The sequence below is a fragment of the Mastomys coucha genome, unplaced genomic scaffold, assembly GCF_008632895.1.
Source record: "Mastomys coucha isolate ucsf_1 unplaced genomic scaffold, UCSF_Mcou_1 pScaffold11, whole genome shotgun sequence".
NCBI classification, from domain to species: Eukaryota; Metazoa; Chordata; class Mammalia; order Rodentia; family Muridae; genus Mastomys; species Mastomys coucha.
In genome coordinates this window covers 19776095-19792592 of record NW_022196893.1, presented here as the reverse complement: position 1 = coordinate 19792592, position 16498 = coordinate 19776095, and the positions used below count along the sequence as shown (strand labels likewise).

General features: G+C 55.8%; 1 protein-coding gene across 1 annotated transcript; it reads right to left on the bottom strand.

Annotated features, from left to right (window-relative positions):
• Positions 1 to 5794: 5794 nt before the first annotated feature.
• Pim3 (Pim-3 proto-oncogene, serine/threonine kinase) lies at positions 5795 to 9303 on the bottom strand. Its single transcript, XM_031352323.1, has 6 exons — positions 8723 to 9303; positions 8529 to 8638; positions 8388 to 8438; positions 7939 to 8308; positions 7025 to 7201; positions 5795 to 6947 (listed from the first exon to the last, which is right to left on the bottom strand). Exons 1-6 carry the CDS (start codon positions 8805 to 8807, stop codon positions 6760 to 6762), a joined length of 981 nt encoding a protein of 326 aa, XP_031208183.1. The 5' UTR covers positions 8808 to 9303; the 3' UTR covers positions 5795 to 6759.
• Positions 9304 to 16498: the final 7195 nt, after the last annotated feature.

The following is a 16498-nucleotide window of genomic DNA, read 5'->3' as shown; positions in this document are numbered from 1 at the left end:
TTCAAAGCAACCCCTGCCAGGCCTCGTCTGCTCTCTAGGTTCTAGGACCCAACACACCTGCTGCTCAGAAAACCTGGAACACAGTCCCAAGGCTGCCCAAGGCCTGTGGTGAACAGTACGGACAGCTATTCCGCCGTATCTAGCCCGAGCGAGGCCTTATAACCAGTGCCTTTCTTCTCCTGGCCCCTTGATTACCAGAATGGTCAGTGAGGTGGGGTCACTGGCCACAATGCCTCTCTCAGGAAGACTGTTCTCTCTTCTTCAGGGCAGCAGCCATATGCCAGTTTTCTAACCAGAGCCTCAAAATGAAGCCAAAGCTTTCAGAGCTGTCTCTGTAGACCACAGGACCTTGGGAATGGTCTGGTGTAACCACCTGCAAAGGTTGAGCCAAGGGTGTCCACTCCTCCTCACTTCCCACCCCCTGACACCATGTTAATGGAAGACTGAGTGGCAGCTGAGCTGGCCAGGGCTGGTGGCTCATACCAGCATGGTGGTCGGCAGGGGCCAGAGGCCAGATCACAGCCAGTTTCTATTTCTGAGCCTCTTACTGGGAAGGAAGCATTTGATCATTTTGTCCTCCGGGCATCTTCTTCCGTGATAGTTAGGTAGATACCCTGGGCTCAGGGTCCAGATCTGAGCCCGCTTAGTTGTTATGACTTAGATAGTTAAAGTCTTCCTGAGCCTCAGTTTCCCCACTGGGTTCATACAGCACCAGACAGAAGTGGCCCACTGCAAGGAGCGGGGAACCCTCTGGCTTATTCAGGAGGAAGCCTCTACCCAACCCTACTAGGATTAGCATCCCACCCCACCCCAAAGTAAACCCTCTCCTCCCCTAAGTGGCTTTGGGTTAGCGTGTTTTCACACAGCAACAGAAAGGAAAGGAGAACACTGGGCGTTGCCAGCATCCACTAGACCTACTGCCCAGAGACGCTTTCCTGAAGGTGTATGCTCAGGAAGAGGGCAGCAGCCTGTGCTGGAGGGACAGCCCTGCCACAACCTGCCACAGGGCAACAACAACAACAAAAAATGGGTCAGTTGTGTAATCAAAGCTCGGGGTTTCACTAAGGCTGTCTGGCAGCCATGTGTACCCACCCCAACAGAGGTTCCTGTTGAAAGAGCATTGGAGCTGCTGAGAAATCCAGGGCAGAGTTCAGGGATGCGCACGGCCTCCCCGCTCCTGTCTAACTCATTGCTCTGTACTCAGAAGCCAGGGCTGTTTACCACGTTTCCTTCCACCCACCCTGGACTTGGGACTAGCAACTTCTCTCTACTGCCTTCCCCAAACCCTCCCTGGGGCTGTGTCCGGACTCTGGCCACTCAGCAGCTCTCTGTGGAGAGCCTTGTTCTGTCCAGCAAGACCAGCAAGCAACACCCTCTATCTTCCTCAGATTCTCTCCTCCTGGGACCCCAGTGGAGTACCACTGACAGGCCTGGGTAGCTTGCCAGATGCTGAGCCCCTGTTGCCACCACAGACAAAGACTGCAGCCTGGGGCTGTGGGTCAAATGGGTGAACCTCCAGGTCCTAAAGTCTTGCCTGCTCAGTCCTTGCTTGTTTGCCTGGGGGTCTCCAGCCTCGGCCCTCTTCGGACCAGGTGTGAACTCCCCAGCTGCCTCTGGTTGTCTCTCTAGAAGGCCTTCTCTCCTGCTGGGACACTTGCAGACCAGGACCGGCAGGACAGGCCTCCAGGCACTTCCCTTTGGCACTGAAGCAAGACCAGGTCTTCATTTCTGGAGCCACCTTGGAGACCATTTGTGTCCTTGCTTCCTACTATGGTAATTCATCCTGGCTTTGGGCCCAATAGATGAGGAGGCAGAAGGAGCATCCTTGTGGCCAAATTTTGCCCCCTCAAGGGTATCCAATGGTCTGGCTGTGACCTGATTGGGGCTTTAGTGATGATGTTCAAACCAACTGCCCTTTATAAGCCGCTAAGCATCACATAGGCTCAGCCTGCAGAACCTGACTGGCCCAAAGGATGTCTTGTTTGTTTCTCTGTGTAGTCCCAGCTGTCCTGGAACCTGCTTGTAGGCTAGGCTGACCTCAAACACAGACATCCACCTGCCTCTGCCTCCCTAGCGCTGGGTGTACTCCACCACCGCCAGGCCCTGAGGATGTATTTAAAGTCAGTCATATTGGTTGAAAGTTTTAAGATATGTAAATGTAAAGACCTATGTCCCATAGAAAATCATCTGAGCCACCAGACAATGCTAAGGTCCCTCGTGGGTAGCTCAGCGAGGTGGGGAGTCCACAGCCTGGTAATGCTCCTAATGGGAGAGAGGCAGGAGGAGGAAAGTCAGGAAGCTATAGTCTAGGCAGGAGTCTGAGCGGGACATTTGAGGTAGTCTGCCCTCTCTCCTCCAGCTCCAAAGCTATTGCATGACCAACAGTGCAGTCTCAGGAAGGATTGGGGTCTAGCCAATAACTGCAGGCCCATCCTGGTCCCAAGGAGTTCACTGTACCAGGTCTTAGACCCTGTAGATTGATCAATTATCTCTGCCATCGAGATGAGCCAATTCAAACCAAATTAAAGTATACAGGCAGGCTTATTGGGGGGCAGCTGTCCGGTGAGTTCACTGACCACACAGAAGGGGTTGTCAGTGAGGTCACCGTGAAAAGGGAGACTGAGGAGAATGGGAAAAGAGAGAGAGAGACTGTGTGCAGAGAGAAGCAAGATGCAGAGAGAGAAGAGAGAATGAGAACCAAAACGTCTGGAATATATATATACATACATACATACATACATACATACATACATACGTACGTACATATATATATATTGAACCTATGGGGAGAGGAAGGCAAAGATATGCCAGCCATGTCCTTTAACAGGTAGGGACTTGAGGGATGCTGGGAAAACCTCGACATCTGGTCCGGTCCGCTTTGGTATGTAAAATACGCACCTCAGCTCCTTGTCCTGGGTCTGAAACCCAACACAGATGGATTCTGTCTCAGGAGAAGAGGGCCCTATAAGTATAAGGAGCCTGAGCTAGCACTGACCTTCGCCCTCCACAGAGCCTCCTACACTAAAGAGGAGAATGGCTGGGGAGGGTATTGGAAACCACCTGGTGTACCCTGCAGATAGAAGTGCATTGGAAACATACACACATCATCTCTTGGCCCCAAGCTGCCAAGGGGTTGCTAACTCTCTTGGAGGTTATCCAGGCAAAATAGGAGAGGTCTATCTATAGGGGACGGGGCTTGAACACCCACAGCCAGATGTCCAAGACTCAGCCGTTGAATTGAGCTTTGCTTTCCTTTCTCCCCAGAGAGAAACCAGACCTCACTCAAGGTCTCTAAGGTCCAGAAAGCAGGGGCTCAAATCCACTGCTGCATGTAGGTCACAGAGGTCCTGATAGAGCCTAAGTGTGGGAATGTGCTGGAGACACCAGACAGAGAGCCGGAGGGGTGGGCTGGGCTCTGAACCTCTCACTCTACCTTATACATCGAGAAGTCTGGATCAGCCCGAACTGCAGCTTGCCAGGCTTCCTGAACAGCATGTCCACAGGGACTAGGGTCCTGTTTGGATCTGGAGTGGCTCCAAAGGCCCTCCGGTTAAAGGCTTGGTCCCTAACCTTTGGCCCCATTAGGGAGGTGGTAGGACTCTCAGGAGGTGGGGCCTGTGTGAGGAAGTTAGGTCACGGGAGGTGGGGGAGGGGGAGTGCTTGAGGGGATTTTGAGACTTCAGCCCATCCTGTCTCTCTGGCTTCCTGGCTACCACAAAGTAAACCGGAGCTACCTACTCCCCACCAAAATGTACGCATCTCACCAAAAAGCAGTAGGGCAAATAATTAGGGAACAAACCCTCTGGTGCTTTGTACTGGAAACCAAAACAATCTTTCAGCCATCTGTTTATCAGGTACTGTGTCAAGATGATGGAAAGCTGACTAACATTCCTGGCGTTCCACCTCTGGAACTCTGCCTGTCCAGGATCTGGGAGTGAGCCCTGGAAACTTCTCAGAATTTCAGTGGGGGTGTGGCCCAGATGCCAGGAAAAGCCCACAGGCCGGCACCCTGGGCTCTTTCTGTTGTTGTGTGGTAGTGCTTAGATTCAGGGCTTACCAGACCGATACCCCTTTCTGGATCCTATGAGGGTGTGTTAAAGCCTCGCTCCTCTTGGCCTATCATCTTTGAGGTGGAAAATCAGTACACCGGAGCATCAGCCCAGAATGCTCTGCTGACTCTAGGGAGCTGGTACTGCTCTTCAGCAGATCCCAGTGGGTAAAGGCATGGTAGTGGGCAGTCACTTCAGATTAAGCAGAGATGACACTGGCGTCCCTGTGTCCCCTACCTCTACCCACTGGGTTTACCTGTGCCCAGAGCGTATCTTTTGAACTTGCCAGTAGCCCCTTTCTGTCCGAAACGTGTGCCTGCCCCACCTCTATAGCACTCCTGCATAGTCTGCTGTGCACTCCGGGGGGGGGCCCCCGGGACTCTAAGGAGAGTCTGGAGGCAGTGCTCTGTGGCTTTGCTGGACTTGCTTGCTCCCCAGATCAGAGCTCCTACCTCCAGGCCCTTGTCCAGATTCAGACATTGGAACACTGTGGAGGTTGCAATACAAGGTCGTGGCATTGGGCATTTCATGATTGCCACTGGCCCCAACTCCCCATTGTGGAGCTGGAAGACTCCTAGGACATGCTCTGCCAGTGGTGTTGGCATGTACCAAGGTCAATGTGTTGCTCTTTTGTGCACACCCGCCATGTAGGGGGCCTCCCTGTGAAGAGTCGGCTCACTTGATCTCTGCAGCTCTCATCACCACTAACCTCTCGGAGCACTAATAACTGAATGTGAGGGCTTGTGGAGGCCCAGAAACTATTGTCCTGCGCAATTTCTCTCCTGAGACTCTTCCTTCCTCAAAATGCCCTGACTGAAGTTCCCGGTAGCATGGAAGATCAGTCTCCTAGGGGTTTATTTAATTCAGGACCCTGAAGAGTTCAGGGAGCCATCACGTGGATGGATGTTAAAGCTTGGCCCCAGCCTTTTGGCCCCACTGGGAGGTGGTAAGGCTTCTGGGGGGGTAGACAGGTCTAGCATCCTCACACAGCAAGTAGGGGACCAAGTATCACAAGAAGGGGATCTGCCTCTGCAGAACCGGTAAGCTGTGGAAGTGCCTGCCTCTCTTTACAAGGTTGAGCTTGGTCCTCCTACCCTCACAGCTGGCTCAGAAGGTAGCAAGGTTACCTCACCCTCACCAGCACACACCCCCCTCTGCTCCAGAGGGCATGTTAGTGGCTTATGGCTTTCACTTCACTTCCCCCAACTCTGTGCTTCTCAACCTCCTGGCCAGGGACTTCTGCTGTACGGCTAAGGCTCAACGGGTGGTCTGTCTACCAGTGACCTGCTTTCATAGCTGGGCATGGCTTATGGCTTGCTCCTCCCACAAGATGCAGCCAGGGCTCAACTGCTATGGACCCATTATCAGCACACCATCTTGCACCTCAACCCCTTTCCTATTCTCAATACTGTCTATTCTACCTCATCTGTCCTAACACCTCCACCAAGCTTGGCTGGAGGCAGCATGTCACTCCCACCCCTGGGAAACAGACTTCTACCTTCCTAAGGGCAGCTGTCCCCAACCCCATCCCCAAGACTCATAATGGACCAGCCTTCTATGTCTGAGTAGAAAGAAAGGTGGTGATGAGGAACTAGGAAGAAACAGCTCTATCTAGCTAATTCACTGGGCTGGCCTCATAAAAGCTTATCTCTAACCCTCCCCCTCTCCCCATCACCCATTTGACAGAGCTTTAACAGAAACCTGGAAGGCTACCCAGGGCCCCTGTCCAATAAACAGAAGATATCCATTATATACCAAAACATTTAATTGAAATACCTGTATAAAAAATATGATCTTCAGACATTTCACACTTTTGAACTTATACAACCCCACCCCTGATGCCTACTCACACCGGGGTCACAGAAACACAGCTGCTAAAATAAATTAAGGGCTTGAGACTCTGTCCCCCACCCCAGCTTTCAGAGCCAGCAAGCAGACTGTACAAGGTCAATAATTTAAACCCCTCCCCAGCGCAGAGTGCCCAGGGTGACAGGGTCTCCACTCCCCTTAAATTAGCCACTGTACAAATTCTTCCTCCCACAAATACGGGGCTTGGGGACCTCCTCCAGGTGCAGGGTTAGGATGGGGCCTGTGGACTGAACGGCCACCTTTGACTTCCTCAATGCCCTGGGGCCTGGAGAAGGTGACTGCTTGGAGGAAGGACCCTCAGCAAATAAATTAAACAATAAATAGCCCCAGCAGGGCGGGGCGCCCTCCAGGGTGATCACACCATAAATAAGAGACTGTGGCACGCTTAAGGTCCGTGCTGTGCCGTGCCATGCTGTGCCGGGGAGGCAGCCGGGCAGCAGTGGCCCAGCATTGCATTGCTTGTGCAGACATGCCCAGACGAACACCAGGAGCCTGGAGGGTTGGAGGTGGGCACCACAGGGCGCTCCATGTCAAACACACTTGGTCAGGAAGGCTGCTTCCAAGATGGAGCAGCAGGGTAGGGGTCTCTGGTTCAAGTATCCACCCAGGGCAGGCGGGACCTTGCTTAGCCCGCAGCCATCTTTGGACAGAAGAGCTCAAGAAAACCCAGGCCCTGTGGAGCAGCGTTCAAAAAGGCACTCAAAGCAAAGGAAACAGGCCCGGTGCCGAGAGCAAAGGTCACCAGGGGTCTGAGGTCACTGCTTTTGCAGGAGACATCCCAGGCAAAAACTGTTCATTCTGGGAGAGGGCTGGCTAGGCTGAGCCCAGGCCCTCCTCATCCTCACAAGCTCTCACTGCTGGAGGTGGTACTGGCTGCATCGTCGGGATCCAGGGCGCAAAGCCGAAGGTCACAGTTCTCTGGAACGCTCCCCTCTGTCCCCAGCATCCAGGGGTGGGCAGCAATTTGGTCCAGCGAGGGCCTCTCTGAGGGCCGCAGGGAGAGACACCACTCAATAAGCTGCTGGCACTCTGCAGAGAGAACAGGGGTCAGAGTCCTGCGGCAACGCTGCCCTGCTCCCAACACAGCCCCAGGCTGTACAACACACCTGGGGAGACCCTCCTCCGGAAAAAGAGCCTGCCGCGCAAGATCTCCTCGTCCTGCTCAAAGGGAATGTCCCCACACACCATGTCGTAGAGCAGTACGCCCAGAGACCACACAGTGGCAGACCGCCCGTGGTATCGGTGATATCGGATCCACTCTGGGGGGCTGTACACACGGGTGCCTGAGGGAAATATTAGGCACACATCAAGATATATACACACTGGGGGTGAATACAGTGGACAACGGGCCTTCACTAAGCTTTCAGCCTGCCTCCATCGGGGCCTCGGAGAATCTTGCTTGTCATCACCCTGGAAAAACCCCAACACAGCAGCAGGCGGGGCTCAGGAAAGGAGGGACGCGGAGGGCAGGGGAGGAACAGGAGTGAAGGGGAGGTGAAGGCCCACCCCCCCCCCCAGTCACATGAGCTCCGGCTCCGGTTTCACAACAAACAGATACAACGTAAGCCAAAGGGAACCGGGCCGGGTGTTCTAGCTCCTCCCGCCCTGGCTTGCCTGCTGAGCTCTGAGCTGCTAGGAAAAGGGAGGAGAGGAGCTAAGGAAGAGGGGCGGGAGAGATGGGAGGAGGGAGGAGAGGAGTGGGGGAGCCCCGGCTTCCCCGCGCTCCGCAATGCGGGGATTTCTACTGCGGCGCCCCCGCGCTCGGCACGCACGCACGCAAGGGAGGCCCGCGAGCGCCCTCCCCGGCACAGGGAGGGGCCACGGCGCCAAGGCGGCTGGCGGGGCCCTGCGTCACGAGCGTACCGCGGGTCTCCCCGGCTGCCACCCACCGTCCCCAGACCCGGTGCCCTAACACCGCCGAAGGCTACCCCGGTGTCCCCACTCGCCCCCACCCCTCCCGTAAGCCCGGCGTGGCGCGTGGCCTCCTAACAGTCGCCGGAACGCCGCACCACCTGCTCACCATCAAAGTCAGTGTAGACCGTGTCCTTGAGCACCGCGCCCGAGCCGAAGTCGATGAGCTTCAGCTCGCCGGAGCGCAGATCCACCAGCAGGTTCTCGTCCTTGATGTCGCGGTGCACGACCCCACAATTGTGGCAGTGCCGCACAGCGGCAAGCACCTGCGCGAAGAAGCGACGCGCCAGCGGCTCGTCCAGGGCGCCGCGCTCAGTGATGAAGTCGAAGAGGTCCTGGGCCGGCTCGGGTCGCTCCAGCACCAGCAAGAAGCCGTCCGGCCGCTCGAACCAGTCCAGCAGGCGGATGACGCCGCGCGCGCCGCCCGCCGCGCCCACCTTGCGCAGCAGCACTACCTCCAGGGGCACGGCCACTCCGCCCTGGGGGACAAGGCGGTCATCGGACAAAGCCAAGGCAACCCGCACCCGCACCCCGCACGCCCCGCTCCCGCAGACTTACGAGACTGCCCCACTCGGTCACCCGCTCCTTCACCACGTGCTTCACCGCCACCTGCGGGGAAGAGGGACGACACGCGAGCGGTCAGACGGGCGGCCGAGCGTGGCGATCGTCCACGCGGGTGCGCCCGGAGCTACGACTCACCGGGAGTCCGTCGGCGATGCGGCTGCCCGCGTAGACCGTGCCGAAGCCGCCGCTGCCCAGCACGGCGCCCACCTGGTACACCTTCTCGAAGCTCTCCTTGTCCGCCTTGGCTGTGGGACACACAATCGGGTTGGTGATGAGCCAAAGCCCCTCCGGCCCCCGCCCAGGCTCCCCTCCCTGGCCCGCGCACATACCTGGCTGTAGGATCTTCACGGGGAGGTGGTCCACGCCGCCAGGCCCGCAGAGGTGCGCCAGGGAGCCGAACTTGGACAGCAGCATCGCGGGTGGCTTCGCGTGCGGTGCCGCCTCTGACCCGTCCGGCACGGACGCGGGAGGGCGGTCTTCCTGACCGCAGACAGCGCGGCGGATCCCACGGCCCCGAGGCCGAGCGCTCAGCGGGGCAGCCGCGCGGCGCAGTTGCCCGGTGGCCGCGCGGAAGCGCGTAGACGGCAGCTGGCCGAGCGGCTCACACGCCCCGGCCGCCTCGCCCCGGGGTTTTGGACCACGGAGACGCGTATCCCTCCGCGGGGGCGGGGCCTCCCGAGACTCCGCCTCCTTCCGCCCGAGGCTCGCTCTGCGGTGTGGTTGTTTTGAGTCTGGCAAGGCGGTGCTGGGAAAGCCGGACGCTCCCTGTCGGTTCACCAAGGGCTGGTGGCACGCGGGGACGGCGACCCGTCCGGACTAGCTTGCCGTAGTAGAGTCGCGGAGGTGCACAGCGTCCCGCGGCTTCTCGCAGCGCGCTCACCCGCCCTGCGCAGGCGCAACTCGCGCGCGGGCGGTGGCGGCCCCCTTATGTCTCTGGCAGCGCGGGCGGGGCCGCATGAGCCAATGAAAATCGAGGTTTTGAAAGGACACGGGGACTCAGCCAATGGCAGCGTAGGGCGGGGCCTTCCGAGACTTGCCCCCAGGCCGCGCCGGGGAAGGTCACTCTCCAGCTCCGCGAGTTACGCGTGTTGTTCCCTCGTTCTTCGTGGGCGTTCGTGGCTGGTGGAGTGCTAGGAGTCGGCCCCCTCAGAGAGGCGGAAGTCCGGGAGGACAGTCGTGCGGCTCTGAGGCCTTCGCTGACACTAGCCCTGTGTGCGTCACCCGCAGCTCGCGCGCCTTGATGCGCACGTGGCTGGGCGAGAAAGCATTGCCCTCAGACCACACAGCCCAGCCTCAGCTCCCTGGAGCACACCTTGTGTATTTGCCCATCAGCTAGGCTCAGATCTCATGCTCCTAGCTGGGTGCCTATGAGAGCCTCCTAACCCCCAGATCCTCCCCCGTGGGAACTTGTCCCTCTGCTTTACAGCCACCTGACAAAGTGTCCCTTTGGCTGCTCACGGCTACCAAAGGTCCTTTGTTGGTGGCTCTTATGTCCATAGTTCCGTCCTGAGCAGCCCAAGTAGACACAGCCTACAGCAATTTCACTGTGTCCTTTTTACCTACACCTTAAGACACCAGTGAAATTAGACTCTACTGTTGTTTGACCCCTGGCTAAGTCACTGGCCCAAGAACAACGCAGGACTTGGAGATAGGAGTTGTCATCCGCCAGCCTTAGCTGGGTGAGAAGAGGTTGAGAGCCATTGCTCCCAGGACTTTAGTTAGATGCCTAAACGATTCAACTGGCATTCCTGGTCTGCTACTATATAGGGGATCTGGAGCCTGGCTTCTCACTCATTAGGATTCTTCCAGTCATGCTACAGACCACACTTTCTCTCTCTGGAACCTTTCTGAGGCTCCTACTGCTTTGACACGATTTTGGGCCCACCTGGTTTCCTCGCCCCTTTCTGTCTTTGTGGCCTAGACCCTCAATTGTCCTGACACACTGAGGCACACCCAATGGCTGGCCCTCCGAATAGGTCTCAGATTCTTGAAGCTCTCTGTCTGTTTTTCTCCTAAAGTGCTTTCCAGGAGCTAATCATGTCTGCCAAGAACAAAGCTTTCTGTAGCAACTATCAGCAGAGTTTACAGGGTACCTGCTGGTCGATGGTGGTGGGGGCACGCGTTGTCTGCCTATGGGTGCTTTCAAAGGACTAGCTAAGAACCCAACGGGACCCGTGCTACTTCTGGCCAGGACAATCTGGTTGTATTGGACCCCCGTCTTTGGGAGAGGGAGGGAAGGGTGCTTGAGAGCTGTCTGGGTGTAGGTAGATAGTAAATTCGATGGTGAAGAATGGCTGGGGTTCCCTGATGCCTCCCCAGTGACCTCCACCCAGCACGTGACCAGGCTGGCCTCAAACCCACAGAGATCCTTCTGCCTCTGCCTCCCCAGTTCTGGGATTAAAAGTGTGCACCAGCACCACCCGGCTCCCAAGATTTTCTTTTTTTCTCTCTTGTTTGTTTGTTTGTTTGTTGAGACAGGGTTTCTTTGTGATGTCCTGGAACTTGCTCTGTAGGCCAGGCTGACCTTGAACTCTGCCTTTCCCTCCCGAGTGCTGAAATTAAAAGTGTGCTCCACCACCACCTGGCTTCCAAGTGAATTTCTAAGTCAGTTCATTCCAGATCATCCTGGCCTTCACCGGGACTAGTTCCTCATGGAGTTAGCCTTGGGAGACCAGGACCAGGGAGGATCACCCCATCCTTGGTCCTTAAATTCCTGAGGGGTGCTCCTAACACCTTGATTCTTCCCACACTAACAACATGAGGCCTTACCTTATGGTGCTCAGTCTCTCACAGAGACTTCCCCTCCCCCCATGGTATAGAGGGCTTGGGGAGAAGGAAGGGCTCTGTGGAACAGGAAGCATCCTTCTCCTCAGATGGGGATTTATCTCTATTGTGTTGTAGATTGATTACTCCATGGGCGTGTGCGTGCGTGCGTGCGTGCGTGCGTGCGTGCATGTGTGTGTGTGTGTGTGTGCGTGTGCGTGCGTGTGTGTGTGTGTGTGTGTGTGTGTGTGTGTGCGCGCGTGTGTGCCTGTGTGTGTGTACCTGTGTGTGTATGTGCGAGTGTGCCTCTGTGTATGTGCCTGTGCCTCTGTGTGTGTGTACGCGCATGTGCATGTGTGTGTGTGCGTGCGTGTGTGTGTGTGCATGTGTGCCTGTGTGTGTGTGCCTGTGTGTGTGGCGTGTTGTGCATGTGCGAGTGTGCCTCTGTGTATGTGCCTGTGTGTGGGCGTGTGTGGCATTGTGTGTGCATGTGTGAGTGTGCCTCTGTGTATGTGCCTGTGCCTCTGTGTGTGTGTGTGTGCGTGTGCGTATGTGGTGTGTGTGTGTGCCTGTGTGTGTACTTGTATGTGTGTGTTGAGGATTCCAAACCTACTAAGCTCCATGATGTTATCACAATAGGCTCTGGCCCTCCCACGCAAGAATCATCCACCCAACACACAGGTCTTGTCATATTCCATTTGACCTGAAGAAAGGTCTGGTAAGAGGCTCTGTCTAAACAGCTACCTATGCATCTGTTCTGGACAGGCATTTGGAAATCCCCATGTCCCCAGATAATCCTGCCTTGTCCCCTACCAGTAATGGCATAACCTACCCTATCACTCTATTAATTAGTTTATCAGTTTTTTTGGTTTTTTGGTTTTTTGGTTTTTTCAAGACAGGGTTTCTCTGTATAGCCATGGCTGTCCTGGAACTCACTCTGTAGACCAGGCTGGCCCTGAACTCAGAAATCCACTTGCCTCTGCCTCCCAGGTGCTGGGATTAAAGGCGTGCACCACCACTGCCTGGCAATTAGTTTATCAAATAGAGGCTCTGGTGGGTCCTGTCTGTGGAGCCTATTTCCTATTTGCATAGGAGTTTGGACTGAGTCTGAAACCCAGGACTGCTGGTCCTGTGTCCATCTGTCCTGCTCCCAACTTGTTGGAAGGTGGACCTCAGGCCATCCCCATGTCACAGGTTTCAACACCCATAACCACTTACTGTACTGGATACCAGTCCTCCACCTGTTTTTTCCTGGTTCCTGAAAAGCCCATCCAGTAAGCTTTAAAAATAGCTCTGGGCCTCACAGGTCAGTCATCCCATAGGCAGCAGAGCTGGACAGCTCCTACAGAAGAGACCGGTCCTGCTGCACATGCCCATGCCTCCTCGCCTGCCTTCCCACCACTCAGAGGATGCTCTGGATCCTGATCAGTGTGGCATTACAGGAGCATCCTGTCTGTCTGCCTTCCTGTCTTAACCAGGTGTTACTCAAGGAGAGCGCTGGTGGAGCAGGATCCGTTCCACCAGAGGGCCTCTGTCTCACTCGCTCACCCCCCACCCCCCAAGCCGCCCTGTCCCCATCTACATGCAGCCTTGGAAACAGCCATTCCTGCCCTGCTGTGGGTACAGAGAATGCACAGCCAGTCCCACCAGGTCACTCTGTCCTGATGGTGGGAGGGGCTGTGTTGTTGCTGTGGTGACAAGAGCTAGGTCTGTCCTTTTCCTGGTAGAAACGAAGAGATGACGGGTTGGAGGATAGTCAGGGTCTCAGTGTACACACACACACACACACACATACACACACACACACAAACACGGGGGTGGGGGACGGGGAGGGAGTCATATTACTTACAAACCTAGTCACACAACATGCCACACACAGGCACACAAAACCACAATTCAGACACCCTACAGACCTTCAGTATTACAGGGGAGGACAAAGTGGGATACCTCCCACAGTCTCCCCAAGCTGCTTGCCCTGGTGCCCTCAGACTCCCTTGAGTCTTCACCTCCAGGCAGATCTCATCTACATCCAATGCTCTTGCCAATAGCAGAGCCTGTGCCCAACTGCCCCCTAGGCAGGCCCTGGGTCTTCTCTGCCCCGGGCTGCTGTCTTCGATGGCTCTCCGGCCTGAGAGTCTCCTCACTTGTTTACCACACAGACCCTTGGGTCTCTTCTATCTTACCTCCTTCCCATCAACTCATTGTCTCCAGTCCCCAGCCTCAGTTCCCCCCGAGTCTCTTTGGCCGTCAGGGTCAGTCCTTCCTACAGGCAGTTCCTACTGGACCCTGAGCCACCTCTGACTCGGCTCCCACTGCAAGAGGCCCAATTTGAGCAGGCCCCTCCTTAGCCTGAATAGGCCAGCCAGGCAGTATCCCAGATAGGCACACCTGGCACTGGTCTCATATCCCTGGCCCTGGCCCTGGCCCTGGCCCTGGCCCCAGATCTAGGCTTGGTGTAGTGCCAGGCCAACCTATCCCTGGCCTGGCTCTGGCTAGCTGATTAGCCAACAGGCCCTGGTGCCCACCCTGTCAGGCTTGTCCAGGGCCAGGACCCCAGGCTGCCTTGAAGCAGAGCTCTCAGTTTAAGGCAGGCAGTTTTAAGGCCCTTTCCCCTCCTGCCTCCACACTCCTTGGCAAAGCTCTCCTGGACGGGGAGAGAAGCCAGCGAAGCCAGCCAGGATTTTGCAACATTTTGCCAAAGGCGCCCCTGGGTTGGGAAGGCCTAACAGGATCAGAAATATAACAGCAGCCTGCATGAACTCTGGCCCAGCCACTGTGGCTGCCTCTTCCAACCTTGTCCTAGATGCTGACAGACACCATCTCCTGCCCAGCGGACCCTTGCCTGTCTTAAACCCTCAGTCTAAGCCCATCTATTGTGGACAAATTGCAGCTCCCCCTTGGCATGGCTCTTGCTGCCGCTGTGGCATATTTACTCACGTTCTGCTCTAACCAGGGCACACACTCAAGTGTACCCAACGGACGCCAGGCCCCTAGACTCAGCATAAAAAAAAGACCCTGAAAAATAACAAAGAAGATGCCATGAGCATCTAGGCCTAAAGCAGGTCCTCATCATCGCTGAATGCTTTCTGGCACACCCCAGAGCAGACCACACTCTCAACTCTGCTAAGCCTCGAAGGTAATGATGATGGTGGATATGGTGGCATCAGCCCACACCATCCGGCTGCCCAGAGAACTTCAGCCACATTGGCCCCCAAAGTGTCAATTCCAGCTGGAGCTATGGACCCATGTGGCAGAGTGGTCTGGGCAGGGTCCAGGAAGATCGGGCTGAGTGTACCCCTCCTCACAAGGCTCTGCCCTTAAACCAGCTGCCCATACCATGTGTACTGGACCAAGTTTGCATCCACCCCCACCTAGCTTCAACCTCTCTCTAACTCACCTCTGAGGACCGCCTTCAGAATCCCAGCTTGTGTACCATAGCCCACAACCCACCCAACACTCAGGCCTTGCCTTGCCGCTGCCTGACCCACCATGTCGTTTCAGCTTCCCACGTATATAGAACGGGATGATGGTAGCCGGTAAATACCTGTGAAATACTGTCCACAGTATCTAGTGGGTGCCTGATGGGCACATGGCCTGAAATTTATCACCAGTATCTCAGAGTTTCCTATGGGTTGGCTTATGCTGAGACCTGTCCTGCCCTTCCAGAAGCTCCACCATTACCAGGGATCCCTTTGGGTCAAACCCAGCTAGGTATGTGGTAAGGTTAGGGGGTCTCCGTTTACACTCTTCCTAATTCTATCCGTCTGCACAGGCAGGCAAGATTACCAACCCTCCCTCACAACCCCTGGTAGAAGGCTCTTGTACTCTAGGGATGCAGAGGGACCAGGAGAAATGTCCAGCTCAAGTGTGATCATGGCCGCGGAGATGCATGTTTGGTGAGCACCTGCCATGTGTCTGTCAGCTTGGCATCCTCATATGCCCCAAGTCAGCCTAGGACTCTGCTGTCCCAGGCTTCTTCCTGCTCTCATGTGGTCAGAGAGAGCAGTCTTTGCTGGAACGAAGATGTTGGGGTCCAGGGCAAGCTTGTGGGCAGCAGCTGGCTCCACAGAGCTCTCAGACAAGAGTGTTCCTGACAGGCATGACCTCTGCCCATGAACAGACAGAGCCAGGAGAGAAACAAGGCAGAACAGATGACTGTTTCAGGTCTGACAGGAGTCAGCTCCTCTCTGACAGCCCCAGGCAGTACCCACACAGCACGGAGCTGGAAAGCCTAGGTTACCCAGTCTCTGTGGACTACCTTTCATTGCTCAGAAATAGATGTGGATTTGTTAAGTCCCCTGTACCTGGGTGCGGGCGGGGAGAGGGGGCAGTCAGGGTCACTGAGGAAGAAGTACATGGTCAAGTTCTGCTCACAGAAAACGAACTAGAAAAAGCATGTTTTCACAGTGCTCAGCACCTGGACGTGCATGCTGGTCCACCGGACTGCCAGGAGCCTGCCCTCGCCACCTTCTCCTTTCACACCTGCTGGATTGGACCCAGGTCTGCAGGCAGGGTCCAGATCCTGGAAGCCTCAATGTGGATACAAAGCCAGCCAGGCTGGGGCTAGGCTGCTGGACTAGTCCACAAAGCTGATGCACCCTCGGGCTGTGTCCTGTCGCTCTTTCTTCCCCACCCTCTGTTGTGAACCCTCTGAGCTTGCTCCTGGGCGTCCACTGAGCCAGGCACTAATGAACTTCAGGAGCAAGCATTCAGATCCCAGGACACAGCAGGGACAGAAGTCAGGGTGTTAGTGTCCACACCAGGGGCCTAGGTTTTGCACAGGATTGTTGAAATAATACATAGTTGTCATTCATAACACAAGCAGCTACACGGGGTGATGAACTCAAACTGGGGCTCCCTCTCTGGAACTCTGTCTGAGTCTCCCTGGCCCTTCCCTGGCAGTTCTAGGTGAAGAACCAGGAGGGCTAGGAATGCCTAAGGGCAATAGGACAGGGCTGCTAGAGCCCTGAGACAGACAGTCCTTTGAGTCTACTGTGGAACCTAGATGTATGAGAATACAGAGAGACCTACTGAGGCCAGAGAAAGGTCTTGTCCTGTCCCTATCTCTGGGCAAGGTTTCACAAACCCGCCCTGACCCTGGAGCTCTGAGGTCTGGGCAGGGCATCCAGTTTAGAAGTGGCTAAACTTTGTTCCGACCACAAGACCACTTCCTTATTCCTAGGAAATGTCAGGGATGGCAGTGGGGGAGGGAGGGCGCCCTGGTCTGTACATAGGTTGAGTTGGCTTCCACAGAGACCATACTTCACTCCTGGCCCACTTACTACCATTTCCCAGTGATTGTTCTTACTTCCCTCCTCACAAAGTAGATTGTGCTGGGGCAT